The following is a 15,598-nucleotide window of genomic DNA, read 5'->3' on the forward strand; positions in this document are numbered from 1 at the left end:
TCAGATTTCTTATTTTGATGCAAAATCAAGAACATCTCAGCAAAAACTGTTTTTGGGCCCAGCTTCCCAATCTTTAACTAAAATGAAATCAATTCATATGATGTTTATTTCATTTAGCCATTTTTAATACAAAACACGCGGGGCTCCGTAGAGAATAGTAGTGATGAAAGTAGCACAAAATGGAAATACCTCTGCAGAGCACTTACCTTGAAGTGTCGAATAAATGTACTTGATTACTTTCCACCGTTCTCGTGATCAAACCAAAACACCTATCAATTTATCTGTCAATAATAATGATGCATGTTCACATGATCATACAACAATCATCAATTTTTGATCAAATGCTAGTGATCAGAATGAGAAAACTGGCAGCGCCTCCCATTTGTCAGCCCCTGACCATTCGAATGCCATTGGTTCAGCTCTCGCGAGAAGTGAACTCGCCGTTGTCAGCGTCCATATAAACAATGCTTCCGTGAACTCTAGGGACTGAACCCAGGTCGGTCTTCTCGTCCCACTCCTGTAGCTTTTACAACAGACCTTGTAAACCACAACTGCCGCTCGACCAGCTAAATGAAACCACACTCAGTTTGAAGAATGAATCATGGGACATCGTTACTGTGGAAACGACGGTAACTTCTTTTGTTAACCTAGCATGTTAAGTATAGTTAGCCAACAAAAAAGCGCGTTCATATGAGTGAAGTCCAGCCACGATAGGCAGGTTTTCTGCACGATATATTTTGTCTTTGTCGCTGTTTGTACCCGTCAGCCATCTTCAGGTAAATGGTTTAAACGCTAACGTGATGCTAATGGCTCACCGTCACTGATGTAACGTTAACTTAACGCGAGAACCAGTTATAACTGTTAGCTGGGCTGTTGTGACTCATTATACAATCAGTACAATGAAAACCGTTAGTCGGCTGGCTCAATAATCCGCTGCAGCTGAAAAACGAGTCTGTTGACTGTGTACAGGAGTGACCCGCGGCTAGCTTAGCCTCACGATGATGCTCCAGGACGGGTCAACACAGCTCCTCTGCCTCACATCCAGCAGCGGGGTTCCTCTTTTCACAAGAGGAGCCTCCAAACAACTGCCTTTCTCTGTCATCGGCTCCCTGAACGGCGTTCACATGTTCGGGGATGGTCAGGGGGTTGCGTTGTCCTGCTGTGACACTGAAGGAGGGGGTAAGGTGGTGTGGAGAGTTTTCCAGGACAGCGTGATGCTCATCGCTGTGGCTGGAGGTGGACAAGCTGGTGTGGGCAACAGCAAAGAGGTGGAGATCCGTTTACAACGCCTCCTGGAGAATGTGTGGAACTGCATGGTGCTGGTGTTGGGGCAAGATGAGCTGGCCAACGTCAGGAATGTCGAGAGGCTTAAGAGGGACTTGAGGTCCTGCTTCAGCCTCATTGATCAGCTGTTGGAGGAGAGGCAAGAGGGCATCCTGGGTAACCTGACACACTGCGCTGATTCACTGCTGCCCCCTAACCCCACTCTTCTTCAGGAGGCCGTGGATAGCTTTGCTCAGTCTGCAGACAGTGAATTTGGCTGCCTCATCGTCCATGGGCGGATAGCCGCTGCAACTGAGAAGTGGTGGCGCTTAGCACCCCAGGAAGTTGTGCTGCTCTCTGCTTTGATGCGGTCCCTCTCAGCCTCTGCATCAGCCTCTTGTGATTACCCAGTTTTCCTTCCTCAGGGCAGCCCCACCGTGGCCCACCGCCTGCTCCGCTTCCAGCTGCTCCCTGGGGCAGATGTGTGCGTGCTGTGCGGCCCAACCCCTTCCCTGCACAAAGCCGAGAGCACGCTGGTGGTCCGTTTCTGGACGCCTCTGATGGAGACCCTGAGGGACTGCCTGGCTGTTGGAGAGTGCTGCTTACCAGGATCAGTATCCCTGCGGCCTGATGTGCTGGCACTTCTTCTCATCAACCGTGAAACCCGTCGCTCAGTCTCCTGTGTGCGGACTTCCACTAATCATCCACTTAGTGACCCTCCATTACCTTCTAAGGCCCGCTGCTGGGAGCTACTGAAGCTCTTCTACGTCTTCAGCACGACTCGCTACTTCAGCCAGGAGGAGACTTTGTGTGTCTCCCCAGAGGAGAAGGCTCAGAGAGGCAACACTGAAGACTTTGTCTCTGCTTTCTCTCACCAGCCACTGCACTGCTATCTAGTTACAGAAGAGTGCAAAAGCTATGGACTTCAGACACCGCAGCACCAGCTCTTTGTGCTTATCCCTCTGTCGGTGCCCACCTTTGCACTGCGTACGGTGGCAACACAGACGCTCTCTGATATAATTGCAGCCACTGGATTTTAACTGAACAGTTTACTCTGCTACAACGTCTTAATTTTCAGGAAACTCACCAGCCTTGACCTAATAATGTATTCATTTACAGATGAATAGCTGTAATATGAATTAGCTGCTGATATTTTGTCTTTTGACTGCAAACACATACATAAAATGACACGTTGACAGACCTTAAGGCATAAAAATAAGCTTCCATCTGTTGTAAAGACGGTGATTAAGAAACCACTGGTGAGAGATGTACAATAGAAAAGGATATCACTGTTCACGGACCAAAAATGTGACACTGATGAACACTTGAGACACTTGAAAATGTCAGCGTGGACTGCTTTGAGCTTTGTTCTCCATTCAAGAGATAAACCCTGTTGCAGAATTGTGTCTAACCTCAGTGGCTTCAAGCTGTCCCTGTCACAGCCGTGAAAACCGGTTAGACTGACCACGAACATTATCACTCAGATTGCACTGTCGTTTCAAAATGCATCAGAGAATCATGTGAAAATGTAACACTGGGATAAAGAAGTGCCTGCTGTTTGTTGTTTTGACTTGTTGAATTTCACTTCAGAACTGATTAAATTATTTATTTGTTTGCCCTAGTTTTAATCCTGAATACAGTTAGTGACTTTCTGTGGGTCTTTGAGTGTTTTTTTTTTTTTTTTTCACATTTTTCCTTAATGATAATGCTCGTGCGCTAGTGGTTGAACATTTGATTGCAAAACTTAAGGACTCTGCAACTACAAATGTGAGAACTATAAATCACTTGCCAAAAAGAAGCAAGAAATAGTAGCTCATGTAGTGCTAGTAGTAGTGTTTCAATTGAAAGTTAAGTTCATACCTCAGACGTTTTATGAGGCACAGACAGTGGACACTATGGAGTATATAAGTGTGTTCAGCTTTAAGGAAAAAAAAGTAAAGCATCTGGTAGGAATTATGTGACTCATACTTGCACATTATGCAAAAAAAACAAAAAACAAAACTTAAACTGGCTGTATTCTGCACCACATAATGCCATAATAGCGGCAGTGACTGTTGACAAAACACGCACCATTATTGGATGAATACTTTGTGCAAAGATAATTGCAGTGTTTCGTGTTTATTCTAACTGCATTGATGACTTCAAGAAACGTATGGCAGTCCCACTGCTCAGTGTGGGGGCACAGTTATATCCCAGTATGTATGTGTATACAAGTTCCTGTGAGGGAGGAGAGTCTGTCAGAGAAACTGGACATTTGCTGCATTTCCACACCATCCCAGTTTAATCTGGGAAATGTGAAATATGAACCAGTGTAATTTCGGCCTGACCTTGTTTTTTCTGTCTGAACCAGTAACAGAGACACAAACCAATGAACTATTTGCCATTAGAAATATTCACTGAGGCCACTATGTGCATTTTGAATGTAATTATAGCATTTTTCAGGTTATTCTGATCGCACATGTTAATACAAATGATCTCAAAGGAATTTGCATTAAACCACCTCATCTCATAGAGGGGGCTCCAGGCATGATAGGAGGAGCATTCCTGAGCATTTTGTTTCACTATGAACAATTGAGAGTCTCCTCCCAAACCGCATGGAGCTCAAAAAGAGGGACGCGGTGCGTTGAGCTAAGGCCAAGACTGGAAGCAGCACCAGGTTCGTTGGCTTCACATCCACCTGATCCACGTCTGACTCAAGTTGTCTCTGCTCAGAAAACCGGAGAACCGATCCCGGCTGCCAGCCTCACGGTGCGTAGGGTAGCAGGGTGGAGGGGGTGGGATAACGGTCGACATGAAGCCACACAAAGGGGAGGGATAGCTGCAGCGCTGGCATGTTTGCAGGAACAAACCCCCGAAATTTCAGTGAGAAGTTTGGTCAGTGTGCATGAGGCCACACAGTCTGAGGGAACATCTTGCTTTTTTTGTTATCACAGCTTTATTTCCACCTCTGCTCGGTCCAAAGGTCTGAGCGCGTCCTCTGCCTTAACGCGCGTGGTGCCTTCACTTGCACAACTTTAATTTCACTCCTCCCGAGTGAAGCAACCGGTGTGCTGCAGGTCGCTGTGCGCCGCAGACGCGTTCAGAGTTACCCAACCCGCTGAGGGAAGGCAGTCTAACATGTCAGCCACACGGATGCAGCTGCTGTCAGCCAGAAACGTCCGGCTTTTAAGCCGCGGCCGAAGCGAGCTGTTTGCCGGTTGCAGCGGAGCGCAGCGGGCCGGCGGTGGTCCCAGGACCCGCTCACTGACCTCTCCCCCTCTGTCATCCTCCTCTAGCGGCAGAGCTTTATCGAGTCTGAGTGCGACGCGGCGCGGACTCCCCAAGGAGAAAATGACCGAGAACGGAGTGACCTCCCGGGCCAAGGTGCTGACCATCGACACCATGAACCCCACGGTGAAGAAGGTGGAGTACGCGGTGCGGGGGCCCATCGTGCAGCGGGCGGTGGAGCTGGAGAAGGAGCTCTCTGAGGTTCGTACAATAGGCCGTCTGGTCCACGGACCATCACTTTATGTTTGTTTTATGTTTGTTTTTCATTTCATCAGCCAGGCTTGTTGTGTTTGTCAGACTGTGGCACAATGCTGTGTGGCGTTTAAGGACCACCATAAAAACCAGTCTACCCACCATTTGTTATCAGAAGAAATGTAGCAGGCCCAGCACACCTAACAGGTTCTAAGTATCTAATCTCATCTTTACGGCATTTAAAGTAGAAGACTGTAGAGGTGGTTTCTTTTTCGTTTCGTTTCTTTTCTTTTCTTTTTTTTTTTTTTGCTGATTGTGAGGCCTGTCAGTGTCTGTCATTTACCGCAGCAGCAGATCAGCAGGTTTCCTTTCCTGGTTATGTTCTCAGTTTGCTCATCTAAACATTATCCCACAAGAAAGAGAAGTGTTATCACTCGCTGTGCTCCTCTCGCACCCGCTTTTTCAAAGTCCAACAGTTAGTCAGTCATTCCTGACTTTTAATATGTGGAAACTGGTGTGATCCAGATATTTCTCTTTGTGGCCATTCCTCATGTTACTCATTATTGTTTTTTTTCACCCCCCCTCCCTTGTGTCTAAACCACAGTTGCTTAGGGAGACATCCTAGGTGAGAGGTGAAAGTCCATAGTCTTAATCAGTGTTTTTCTGTCCTCCCTGTCTGACCTACTCGTGATGCACATATCTGTTACCTCACCTCACCTCCTGAAATCCCCATTTCCCAGTTTGGCTTATCTGTCCCTTTAATACCTTTCATTTTAACAGCCCTAGACAAGCATAAGACGATAAGTATCTATAATAGGCTCGCAGCTCTTGTGTCCAGCATTTTAATTCATAGTATAAATTGATGCTGGTTTCTATCCAAGACGTCGTCAGTCCTTTCCTTAGATACACACCATTTGAGCTTCTCTCTCTGCTTTTAAATGCTCTGTCAGCTCCCGTCCTCTTGCGCCGTTTATGGTGATGTGGCAACCAGCTGTTCGTGTACAGAGCGCAGTCTGGTGTGAAAGGAGACCTCTCTTGAGTGCTTTGCTCAGGAAGGGATGAGTTTGCGAACAGGTTCCTGCACAGGTGAAAGGCACAGCAACACGGGCCAGCAGGGACTGCGTAATGACAGTGGTGACCTTTTTTACCAGATGGCTCACCGCCGCCATAGATTTTATGTTCTGTTTGCTTTGCCCAGTGCTTATCCACAGCTGACCCCACTCTATAACATATTTGTTTTCTTCTTGACCGAGCACAAGCTTGATCAGGCGTTATTGAATTGATATTTGGATGTTCAAAAGGCCGAAAAAACTGCAGTGGGATTCAGCCGGTGAAACCCGTTTTCAGGGAGGAATAAAATAACAACCACACCTTGTACAGTTGCATCACATTTCCATCTTTGCTCACTGCAGACTTCGGTACAGTCTGCAGTCCAAACTGAAGCAGCAAACCGCACTTTAATTGTTGGTCTTTCGTCAAAACACATTCCACTTCATTTTTACAAACACCTCCCTGTCAAGCTGCGGTTTGGATGGCGTTGGATTACTTTGGGAAACAGGTCTCACTTTTGTCCGTGAATGAAACACAGCCTGCGATCCCCTGCTCCAGTTTCATACACACCTTGTTTTTTGGAGCTGAGGGCCTTTGCTCTTCACGTGTGGCTCAAGTACGGTTCTTTTTATTTTCCCTCCGTGCTAAAGCTGCCTCGGCCGTCGTTCACAGCTTCATCAAACCGAGAATAAGAAACAAGACAGACTTTGAGCCAAATTACTGTGAGCCAGTTAACAAGTGCACAGATAAAGGCTCCACATGCAGCTCTGACATTGTGGTCTTTGTTTGTTTTAATGAGCAGCTCGCTGTAGTGAAAGGGGACCTTTTGAGGGAGTCGCCATGGGGACAGACCATAGACACACAGGGCTGGTTTATATCAAATTCTTTTCGCTTAATCTTTTCCATCGTAGAATCCATGATGAAATGAAATGCACTGATCTGAATACTGACTGCATTTTCTCCTCTCTCTTTAATGTCTGAACTTTATGCTGTGATTAATGTAGAAGAGCTTTCACCGTGTTTCACCTCGAAGGAAAGATTTCATTTGTAAAGAAGTAAAAGGAAATCCTGTCTGAGCTGTACATGACGAGCTCAGTTTCGCCTCCTGTGGGAACACTGTTTGCTGGGCTGTTTTATCAGCGCTCAAAGCACGGGCCTTTCGAGCCCTTTCTCAGGAGCAGAGGTCAGTGTGTTTCGAAGAGAACCTCATCCTGAATGGGTGGTGCTTTTGACCCAGGGGGTGTTCACCCGTTGCGATGCCATTGGTCCAGACCGAGAGACGCCTCTAATATGTGACCAATGGGAGAGCCGCAGAAAGCTTCTTAAAATCTGGACCGGATTGGACAAATGAAACAGATTGTTTTGATTTCGGCAGGGTGTCAGTTCGAGGTTCCACTTGTGGCCTCTCCGCAGTGTCACGCTGCTCCTAACATCTGCTGTAAACATGTCTGCCCGCCTTGCTGTTTGCGTTTCTGTCAGGGGCCTCAGCAGCTCAGGAGATCATCTTTCAGAAAAATCGTATCATTGGCTGGACGACCGTAAATTAATACTTTTGCTTTCGTAATGCATTCTGCTGACTATTTGTGACGTTCAGTTTCCCGCCGCTGTGCCGTCTGTGTGTTTGTGTGTCAGGAGGTTATTAGTATCAGTACGATAAGGTAGTTTGCGCAGGTTTGCTCCAGTGTTGACCCTTATTATCTGCATCAAGGCTGCTGCAAGTACAGTACGCAGAGCAAAAGTTTGTACAAAATGGTGTTTGTCCATACTACACAGCTGCAGTGTACGATCACTTATTAGTCAAGGTCTCCAAGTAGATTAGATGTAGTTTAGCGTAAAAAGAAGTATGTGTGTGAGTGAAAGGAACAGAACAAAGTTAGCTTAGAGGATGAACTGTTGAGAGCTAATGCAGCTCTCCTGAATAATCATGAAACAGTTACTTAATTTCAAAATGTGACAATTAAAGCGCCCCTGTGGCATTTTTTTAGTTGTGTTTACTCTCTTTTTTTTGTATGTGTGTGTGTCCTTGAGGCCTTATACTCTTGTTTAATGTGTTTCCTTCCTCACATAACATCCAAAGAGCCAGTTTGGAAGAATATGAACTCTGCTTTGTTTACATCCATGTTTGCTAGCTAGCAGTCTTCTCGTTCGTTGCCTTTGTTGGCGCAGCACTGCCTTCATGTCCTTGTGTGCGAAATATTTTACAAACAGGGACTCACTCTTAAAAACATCGCTCCATGGTGGAATTAGTGTTCAAAAACTCCACAGGGTCCTTTTAATGGTGCTCTCTTCTATCACAGACAGTTATTATTACTGACTAACTAAATCAAATTAGCTAAAACAAGACATTATTTAATTTTAAATGTGCTCTGACATACAGTGTGTTTTAGTAGTGGAGGAGCACAGATCCCGCTGTACCCCTCCATTTATTCTGCCAACTTTAAGCCCAGACGGCCCAACATGTGTGACAGGCACGCAACATGAGACTGAAGGGACAGTGCAGCTAATTGCCAATTTGAGCTTGGTGGATATTTTAACTTCCACGATATCTTCATACACTCCGTGCAGGAAAGTCAGCGGTTCATAAAAACCTTCCATCCCTGGAAGTGGTTTTGAGTAACCTGAGCACTCAGCAGCTGTGTGTCTCTCAGCTTCTTGTGGAGAAAAATGTTTATGGCAAAGTTATGTACATGCTAAAGCCTGTGTGTTGGCGTAGTGTAAAGGATTTTTAGGCGCAGTCGGGGTTCTCAACCAGCTGTATTCCTTTGTAAATAGCAGAAAAGATAATACCAGCATTGCATTTCTTGTGCACAAGGTGAACAAATTCTCTCATTGTTTGCTTCTAATCACCTCTGTATGTTGTGTTTTTCCTCTGCAGGGAATGAAGAAGCCTTTCGCTGAGGTCATTAAGGCCAACATCGGTGATGCGCATGCTATGGGCCAGCAGCCAATCACTTTCTTCCGACAGGTCTGCTCCTAAGCCCTTCCCCCAATCTCTGTCTAAATATAGCACTTCCCCTCTGACTTCTCAGTTTCTATGGAACTGATTTCTTCCTCCTTAACTAACTTGGTGTCAGTCATTTTTTTCCTCCTGTCTTGTGCGGTAATCCGTGCAGGATTTTTTCACGTTGTCCCTTCCACCCTTGATACTCACTCCTCTCTGTGTCAAGGTCTTGGCGCTCTGCTCCTACCCTGAACTGCTGAATGACAGCACATTCCCAGAGGATGCTAAAAGTAGAGCACGCCGCATTCTGCAGTCCTGTGGAGGGAACAGTATGGGTGTGTATAAGTGTGTGCCCTCTGTGCAAGCACAATAATCTCTTTATAACCCCAGCTGCTAATTATTACCTTTAGTCTCAGTGTACACTCCTTGTTTAAAGCTTTAACATATCACGCCACTTACACTGTCTCCATATGAATCTCCCTCAGGCGCCTACAGTGCCAGTCAGGGCATAGACTCTGTGCGTCACGACGTGGCCCGCTACATTGAGCGAAGGGATGGCGGTGTGCCCTGCGACCCAGACAACATTTACCTCACCACAGGGGCCAGCGACGGCATCGTGGTACAAATCACCGCTCATCTGTTAAACTGACTTTGTTTCCTGTTGTGCTTTTAAACACGCAAGTCAGAAAATATCTCAATCAAGAGGTAATGAGTTAAAAGTTACCGGATGATCATTTTGCAGTGAATTTATTTACAGCTTTGAGCTGGAAAAACTTTGCACTTTGCAGTGAACCGTTCATCAAGTTCTCTTTTTTAAAGGACGCATCACGCAAGCTGCATCTCGCAGGAAATAAATACCTGTGAGAACAAAGAGCAGCATCTGTTCAAGAGCAACAAGACCAAAAAAGAGCTGAAATTAGATCACTGATGCCCAAACATTTTGGCATTAAGCCAGGCATTCCCGAGTCACGTCCTCTTGTCCTGGTCTGTCTGTGAGCTGTCTGTCTGTGAGTGATGCTTTTTTTTATGGAGATTCATTTGAAATGGTTTGTAGAGTCCTGACGAGTTACAGCTGTCCAACCAAAAGGCAAACATTTGAGAAAAGACAGAAAAATAAAGCAAAGTCGAGAACAGCAGGTGCATTGTTTATTTTCTGTCTTGCTGTTCATCTCCTGCAAGATCCCCTTCAGGTGACCCCTACTGAACTGGATCTTTCTCAACCTTTTTTTTAGACCATGCTGAAGCTGCTGGTGTGTGGCGAGGGTGCGACCCGCACCGGCGTCATGATTTCCATACCTCAGTATCCCCTGTACTCGGCCGCGCTGGCCGAACTGGACGCTGTGCAGATCAACTACTACCTTAATGAGGAAAAGTGCTGGAGTCTGGACAACAGCGAGCTGCAGCGCTCTGTGGACGAGGCCCGGCGCCACTGCAACCCCCGAGCCCTGTGCATCATCAACCCTGGAAACCCCACCGGTAGAGTTTTATCAAATTTATTTTTGCTTGTTAGTATTTGTCAGTATTTTCACACATTAAATCGTCTCATTCACAATCAAGTTGTGTCAAACAGATCTTAACTCAAGGTCCTCTTCCAGCTTTATGTGCGTTTCTGATTTAGTCACTGATGATTTGGCTTTAAATTTAACAGTTTACATATTTAAATGGATTATTTGGGGTCATTTTAAGAAGTATACAGGGACAGAGACAGGAAAGATGGGGGAAAAGGATATCAAAAACAACAACATAAAGAAAACTTCAGCTGGGGACGTGGCAGCAGTATGCTACACATCCTAAACCACTATGTGCACAAGCATGCCCAGGAGTTAAGCCACTTAAAATAAAATCCTGTCTGCATCATTTTGTCTCCTCCTCAATTAGTACTTTTACCACACGGTTCATGCACTAACTTAAAAACAGCCACTAGGTGGCAGCAAATGGACACAACTGCCTGCCACATCTCCACGTCAACCCCTTCCCTCGCTCTCGCTCACAGGTCAGGTTCAGAGCAGACAGTGCATCGAGGATGTGATCCGATTTGCAGCAAAGGAGCGTCTCTTCCTCATGGCTGATGAGGTACCGTCTCTGCATCTCTTTTAACTTCCACCTGCTTTCTTGTTTTCTGCTCGCACGTGACCGTCTGTCGTTCTGCCTCCGTCTCCCAGGTGTACCAGGATAACGTGTACGCCGATGGCTGTCAGTTCCATTCCTTTAAGAAGGTCCTGTTTGAGATGGGGCCAGAGTACTCCAACACAGTGGAGCTGGCATCTTTCCACTCTACCTCCAAGTGTTACATGGGAGAGTAAGTCATGCTACTTTCATGCTGGGATAAACCTGTCAGACATATAAAAATAATGTTCTTTCTTATATAAATTTTCTGTCCCACCACTACATCACATCCTAGTCTTGTCTCCTCCTAGGTGTGGCTTCCGCGGAGGCTACATGGAGATCATCAACATGGACGATGAGGTGAAGGCCCAGCTGACCAAGCTGGTGTCTGTCCGTCTGTGTCCACCTGTTCCTGGACAGGCTCTGATGGACCTGGTGGTCAACCCTCCGCAGCCTGGGGAACCCTCGTATGGCAACTTTATCAAGGTGCACAGTCGACGTCCCACAACCATTGTTTATTTGCAGTCGGCACAAATGAATCAATACACCGATATTCCACATGACGAAAGCTGCTTTAAAACATTTTTACTTGCTAGCATAAGTTACTTATGAGAATCCCTGAGCGGCCATGTCCTCATGAAGGCGTGAAATGATCTTGTGTGCAGTAACATCTCTTTTTTTTTTTAAATTTCATTCTCTCTCTGTTCTGCATGTTCTCTCTCCCTCCCATCCAGGAGCGCACAGCCACCTTAAGTGCCTTAGCAGAGAAGGCCAAGCTTACGGAGCAGGTTCTCAATACTGTGGAAGGCATCAGGTGCAATCCTGTGCAGGGTGCCATGTACTCCTTCCCTTGCATAACCATCCCTGAAAAAGCCATCAAAGAGGCCACGGTCAGTCCTTCATCTACTCTTTCAAATTTTTCAGTGGTTCAAGTTTGATCGTATTGTCGCCTCAAGGAAATTACATTGATTAGGAGCAGCAAAAAGAGAGGAATAAAATAAATGTTACAGTTATAAAAGAATTTTTATCATTAATGTTCTGCTTATTATCGGGCCACTTCTCCGTCGACCCACTCATGTTCCACTGACTGGCATTAAACACCCGCTCCATTGAAAGTTTTTACCCTCGCTGACATGTCCGTGGGGTGTTCTTTATATGCTACAAGACACAGCAGGAGCGAAATAAGCGCTCAACACTGCGGCTGAGCATTTCCGCTTTGCAACTGCATCAGATCAGTGACAGAAATGTGCATTCAGTCGGTCAGGGTTTCATACTTGTCATACCAAAAGAACCTGCAGGCATGTGCAATTCATTCTTCTTCAGGACCGGTAACATGTGTGCCTGAATCAGTCCTATGTTGCCACTTGCCCTCACATAGCGTTCCACAGGGAGTAAAACTGACAAGCAGAAATTTGTGTGTTTGATGAGCGGAGCTGAAGGTGATGAACTTTAAATCCACATTTCACGCTCTACACAATATGCTGGATTAAATAACTGTCTAACAAGGTTCAGTACACTGTGCCTCCACCTCCCTGTTTGCTAAAGGGAACAAATGATTTCCAATAGCTTGTGGTTTCAATTCTGTCCCGAGGTTGACTGCTCACCAGGAATTTCAGGGAGGGCGGATGAGCCGAGCTGAGAATCTGATTAGCCTTCCAGAGGATAAGGTCAGAGTAAAGCTGACCTACTGACACCTCATCAATCCCAGTGACTCTGCTCACCATCTTGATCACACAGTTGCAGCACTGCCTTGTTTCTGTGCACCCTGTGAAACCCTGTGAAGACGGAGCTTCTTTAGCAGCGCTGCCATTGGCAGTTTAAATGGAGCTGCAGCGCGGTCCATTGAGCTCATTCTTGATCTCTATACTCAGCTGATTCTAAGGCCAAGACACTTTGAGGAAGGTTTTACAAATGCTTTTGATCCAGAGGAAATGAGATGTACTTGAGATTAATTGGACCTCAAATCACTACTCATCCTTTTTGTTTTATTTACATCAACCTTCAGTTATCTTTATACTAAAACAATTGGCATGAAATTATAGAACACAATTATCGCAGTTTTTGAGGAGTTTTTTCCTGGAATATAGCACTATATCATTATGATTAGTGCAGGAATGGACGGTCAGTTTCAAAGAGATGCTCAGTTGAGCTGTTTCTGCTTTCATTTGGGCCAATTCTGCTTTAAATGGATTTGATTTTCTACAAATTGAAAATCCTTAAGTCCTAAATCAAAAAGACAGTGCAGTGGAAGAAAAATGACAAAGAAAGCAGCTCTGTGGGAACACGGCAAAAAAGTACACACAGTACTTCTAGTACAAAGGGTGTACTGTGAGTCACACTGTTCTGTTATAAATATAGCTTATAATCGCAGAAGATTTCTGCGATTATATACTTGAAAGAGCCCCATTCCACCAGAATACTAAGCTTCAGATGGCGCCATAATGTCGCTTTTCCTCTCTGTTAGGACAACGGTCAGCAGCCAGATATGTTTTACTGCATGAAGATGCTGGAGGAGACGGGGATCTGCCTCGTACCTGGGAGCGGCTTTGGCCAGAGGGACGGAACCTACCACTTCAGGTACAGACCACCTCTAAACACATCTCCATTCCAGAGCTGCAGCGGAGAGTTATTTTCATTACTGATGAATGTGCAGATTATTAAAACACTGAAAAATGCTCCAAGTGCTGCTCGTGCCAAAGCCAATTCAGTCATTCAGTGGTATTTTTGCTGAAAGAAATATTTGAAAGATGACTTGATTACCAACATGTTGCTAATTAATTTTCTCATGATTGATTAATAAACTAATCGCTCCAACCCTTGGCCATGGCCGAAGTGCCTGTGCTCATTCGTTTGTTGGAAAATAAATGTGGATTTAATGTTAAAGCTCCTTCCAGACATCCATCTTCTTATGTCAAACTGATTTGGTCTCATGTCTGGCGCAAAAGTCACGACAGCGTGTCACTGCACCGGACCTGGTAGCATTTTGTTTTCTCTTTAAACAAACTCTGAACTGAATGTTTAACAGCTGCAAGGTTAAACATGCAGAGAGAGAGCGACACGTGTCTTACCAACTCATTAGATCACTTTAATTAATGTATTACTCAATCTACATGTCTCATGAACAAAGAAAACACACTCAGATTAATTAAAAGCCAGATTCCAAAAAAAGTTAGCACTCTGTGTAAAACGTAAACCTTTCTACCATCATGTGTTCACAAAGTGGTGAACCTCGCTCCATCCTCGCTTGTGAACAACTGAGTCTTTCCAGGATGCCCCTTTCATACCTAATCATGATGCTATCACCTGTTACCAATGAGCCTGTTTACCTGTGGGATGATCCAAACAGGTGGAGCATAGCCTGTTGTAGGAGAGTACTGAACCATTTCCTCCTAGTAACAGACATGCTCTATTTGCCCTGATCTGCTGCCTCAAATAGAGCAACAAGGCCAGACAATTCTAACAAAGGCAGCAATAGAGATATCTAGGTTTCTATGCAGGTTAGCACGTGGAATTCAGAAAAATACAGGTCAAAATCTCAAATTTTACAGAGCGTCCAAACTTTCTTGGAATTGGGGTTGTATGAAACACTGAGAAAGAGCCTGTTTTAAGTGGCTTCACATATCGGCTCAGCCTATGGAAACTACAGTCTTTCCCTATAGTTTTTCGTTCATGCAAACTGCACAGATGCATAAATGACATCACCAAAACATTTTGCACACATCATGGGAGCTAACAGGAATCGAGAGTCCCAACTTAACGTCCTGTTATTCACTGCTTGTGCACTGTCGGATGTTACAAAACAGGCAGCTCCATTAAAGACTGAAACAGATGCAGACATGTATCAGTGGCTTCATTGTGAAATATTGCACGAGCATTGTGGCTCTTTCTGTAAATGCCCTGTCACGATGAATGAAGCATTTGCTTAAAGTCTGAATGTCAAAAAGGGCTTTAATGGAAGTTCCTTCCTAACTTTAATGCACTTTTTGCAGTCTCTCGATTTATAGAATGACTTTTTAAAATGGCTCTAATGTGATTCCATCCTAACCTGCTGTTACATTCATCGTTGCCTTCCTTCCCCCCCCCCAGAATGACCATCCTGCCACCGGAAGACAAGCTGAAGATCCTGCTGAACAAAGTCAAGGACTTCCACCACAAGTTCACTCAGCAGTATTCTTAAATTCCCACGTCTGTCCCTCCATCCTCAAAGGGAGGAGCTCAGCATCCACAACAGAAAAAGAACTCAGCCAATCAGAATCGATCTGACAATAATAAGTGCCTTTTCTACGGCGGCTCTGGTGGTCTCTGTGATGACGCACTTCAGCCTCTACAACTATCTCATGGGGACATTCGCAGGTGGCGCGCAAGGCTCTGCTTTTTGTTTGAAAACAAAACTGGAGATGAAGAAATGAATTCGACAAAAACTGGTTTCACCTTGCGTGTGCGTGTGTGGTTTCAGCTTTGCAGGATGTACAGTATTTACTGCAGCTATGTGTCTTTGTGAATGTCTGTGTGAAGACCGAGCTTGAAGAGAAGAGTTTGACTGAAGGAAAAGTGATGCTGCTTAAAACCTTGTGTAGAACTGGTTAAAATATTCCATTCCTGCAGGCGGTACGTGAAGGTGAATATGCAGAAAAGTCCCATTTGCATGATGATTCAGAGGTGATTTTGTAGAATCCAAATAAATGTAACAGTCTGTATTTTGTCTTTTTATGTTGAAAAAGAGCTGTCAGCTGTTTTGAGTTTATATTAAAAAACAATTGTTCGTTTTCCTTCAACCAT

General features: G+C 45.1%; 2 protein-coding genes across 7 annotated transcripts; both read left to right on the top strand.

The window, feature by feature from the left end:
• The first annotated feature begins 433 nt into the window (after positions 1 to 433).
• Positions 434 to 2,915, top strand: fuz (fuzzy planar cell polarity protein). The gene is made up of 2 exons (XM_070973499.1): positions 434 to 629; positions 970 to 2,915. Exon 2 carries the CDS (start codon positions 999 to 1,001, stop codon positions 2,301 to 2,303), a length of 1,305 nt encoding a protein of 434 aa, XP_070829600.1. The 5' UTR covers positions 434 to 629; positions 970 to 998; the 3' UTR covers positions 2,304 to 2,915.
• Positions 435 to 15,598, top strand: gpt (glutamic--pyruvic transaminase). 6 transcript variants are annotated; one of them, XM_070973493.1, is made up of 12 exons: positions 435 to 629; positions 4,539 to 4,731; positions 8,648 to 8,737; positions 8,940 to 9,048; positions 9,199 to 9,332; positions 9,946 to 10,189; positions 10,707 to 10,786; positions 10,876 to 11,012; positions 11,131 to 11,305; positions 11,554 to 11,709; positions 13,284 to 13,396; positions 14,906 to 15,598. In XM_070973493.1, the coding sequence occupies exons 1-12, from the start codon at positions 595 to 597 to the stop codon at positions 14,994 to 14,996; spliced, it is 1,557 nt and encodes a 518-aa protein (XP_070829594.1). In that variant the 5' UTR covers positions 435 to 594; the 3' UTR covers positions 14,997 to 15,598. The 6 variants fall into 6 exon arrangements, with proteins under 6 accessions (XP_070829594.1, XP_070829596.1, XP_070829597.1 ...); XM_070973495.1 differs by having other exon boundaries at positions 566 to 629; positions 4,545 to 4,731; positions 14,906 to 15,596; XM_070973496.1 differs by lacking the exon at positions 435 to 629 and adding an exon at positions 3,894 to 4,011 and having other exon boundaries at positions 14,906 to 15,596.

The sequence above is a fragment of the Chaetodon trifascialis genome, chromosome 11, assembly GCF_039877785.1.
Source record: "Chaetodon trifascialis isolate fChaTrf1 chromosome 11, fChaTrf1.hap1, whole genome shotgun sequence".
Classification (NCBI taxonomy): Eukaryota; Metazoa; Chordata; class Actinopteri; order Chaetodontiformes; family Chaetodontidae; genus Chaetodon; species Chaetodon trifascialis.

What these genes read in the sequence shown, in the direction of transcription:
- fuz (XM_070973499.1), top strand. Translation starts at nt 999, where the DNA reads ATGATGCTCCAGGACGGGTCAACACAGCTCCTCTGCCTCACATCCAGC.
- gpt (XM_070973492.1), top strand. Translation starts at nt 4,381, where the DNA reads ATGTCAGCCACACGGATGCAGCTGCTGTCAGCCAGAAACGTCCGGCTT. An exon ending in CTGTGGAGGGAACAGTATGG is followed by an intron (nt 9,049 to 9,198) that starts GTGTGTATAAGT and finishes AATCTCCCTCAG; the next exon opens with GCGCCTACAGTGCCAGTCAG. An exon ending in TCCAAGTGTTACATGGGAGA is followed by an intron (nt 11,013 to 11,130) that starts GTAAGTCATGCT and finishes GTCTCCTCCTAG; the next exon opens with GTGTGGCTTCCGCGGAGGCT.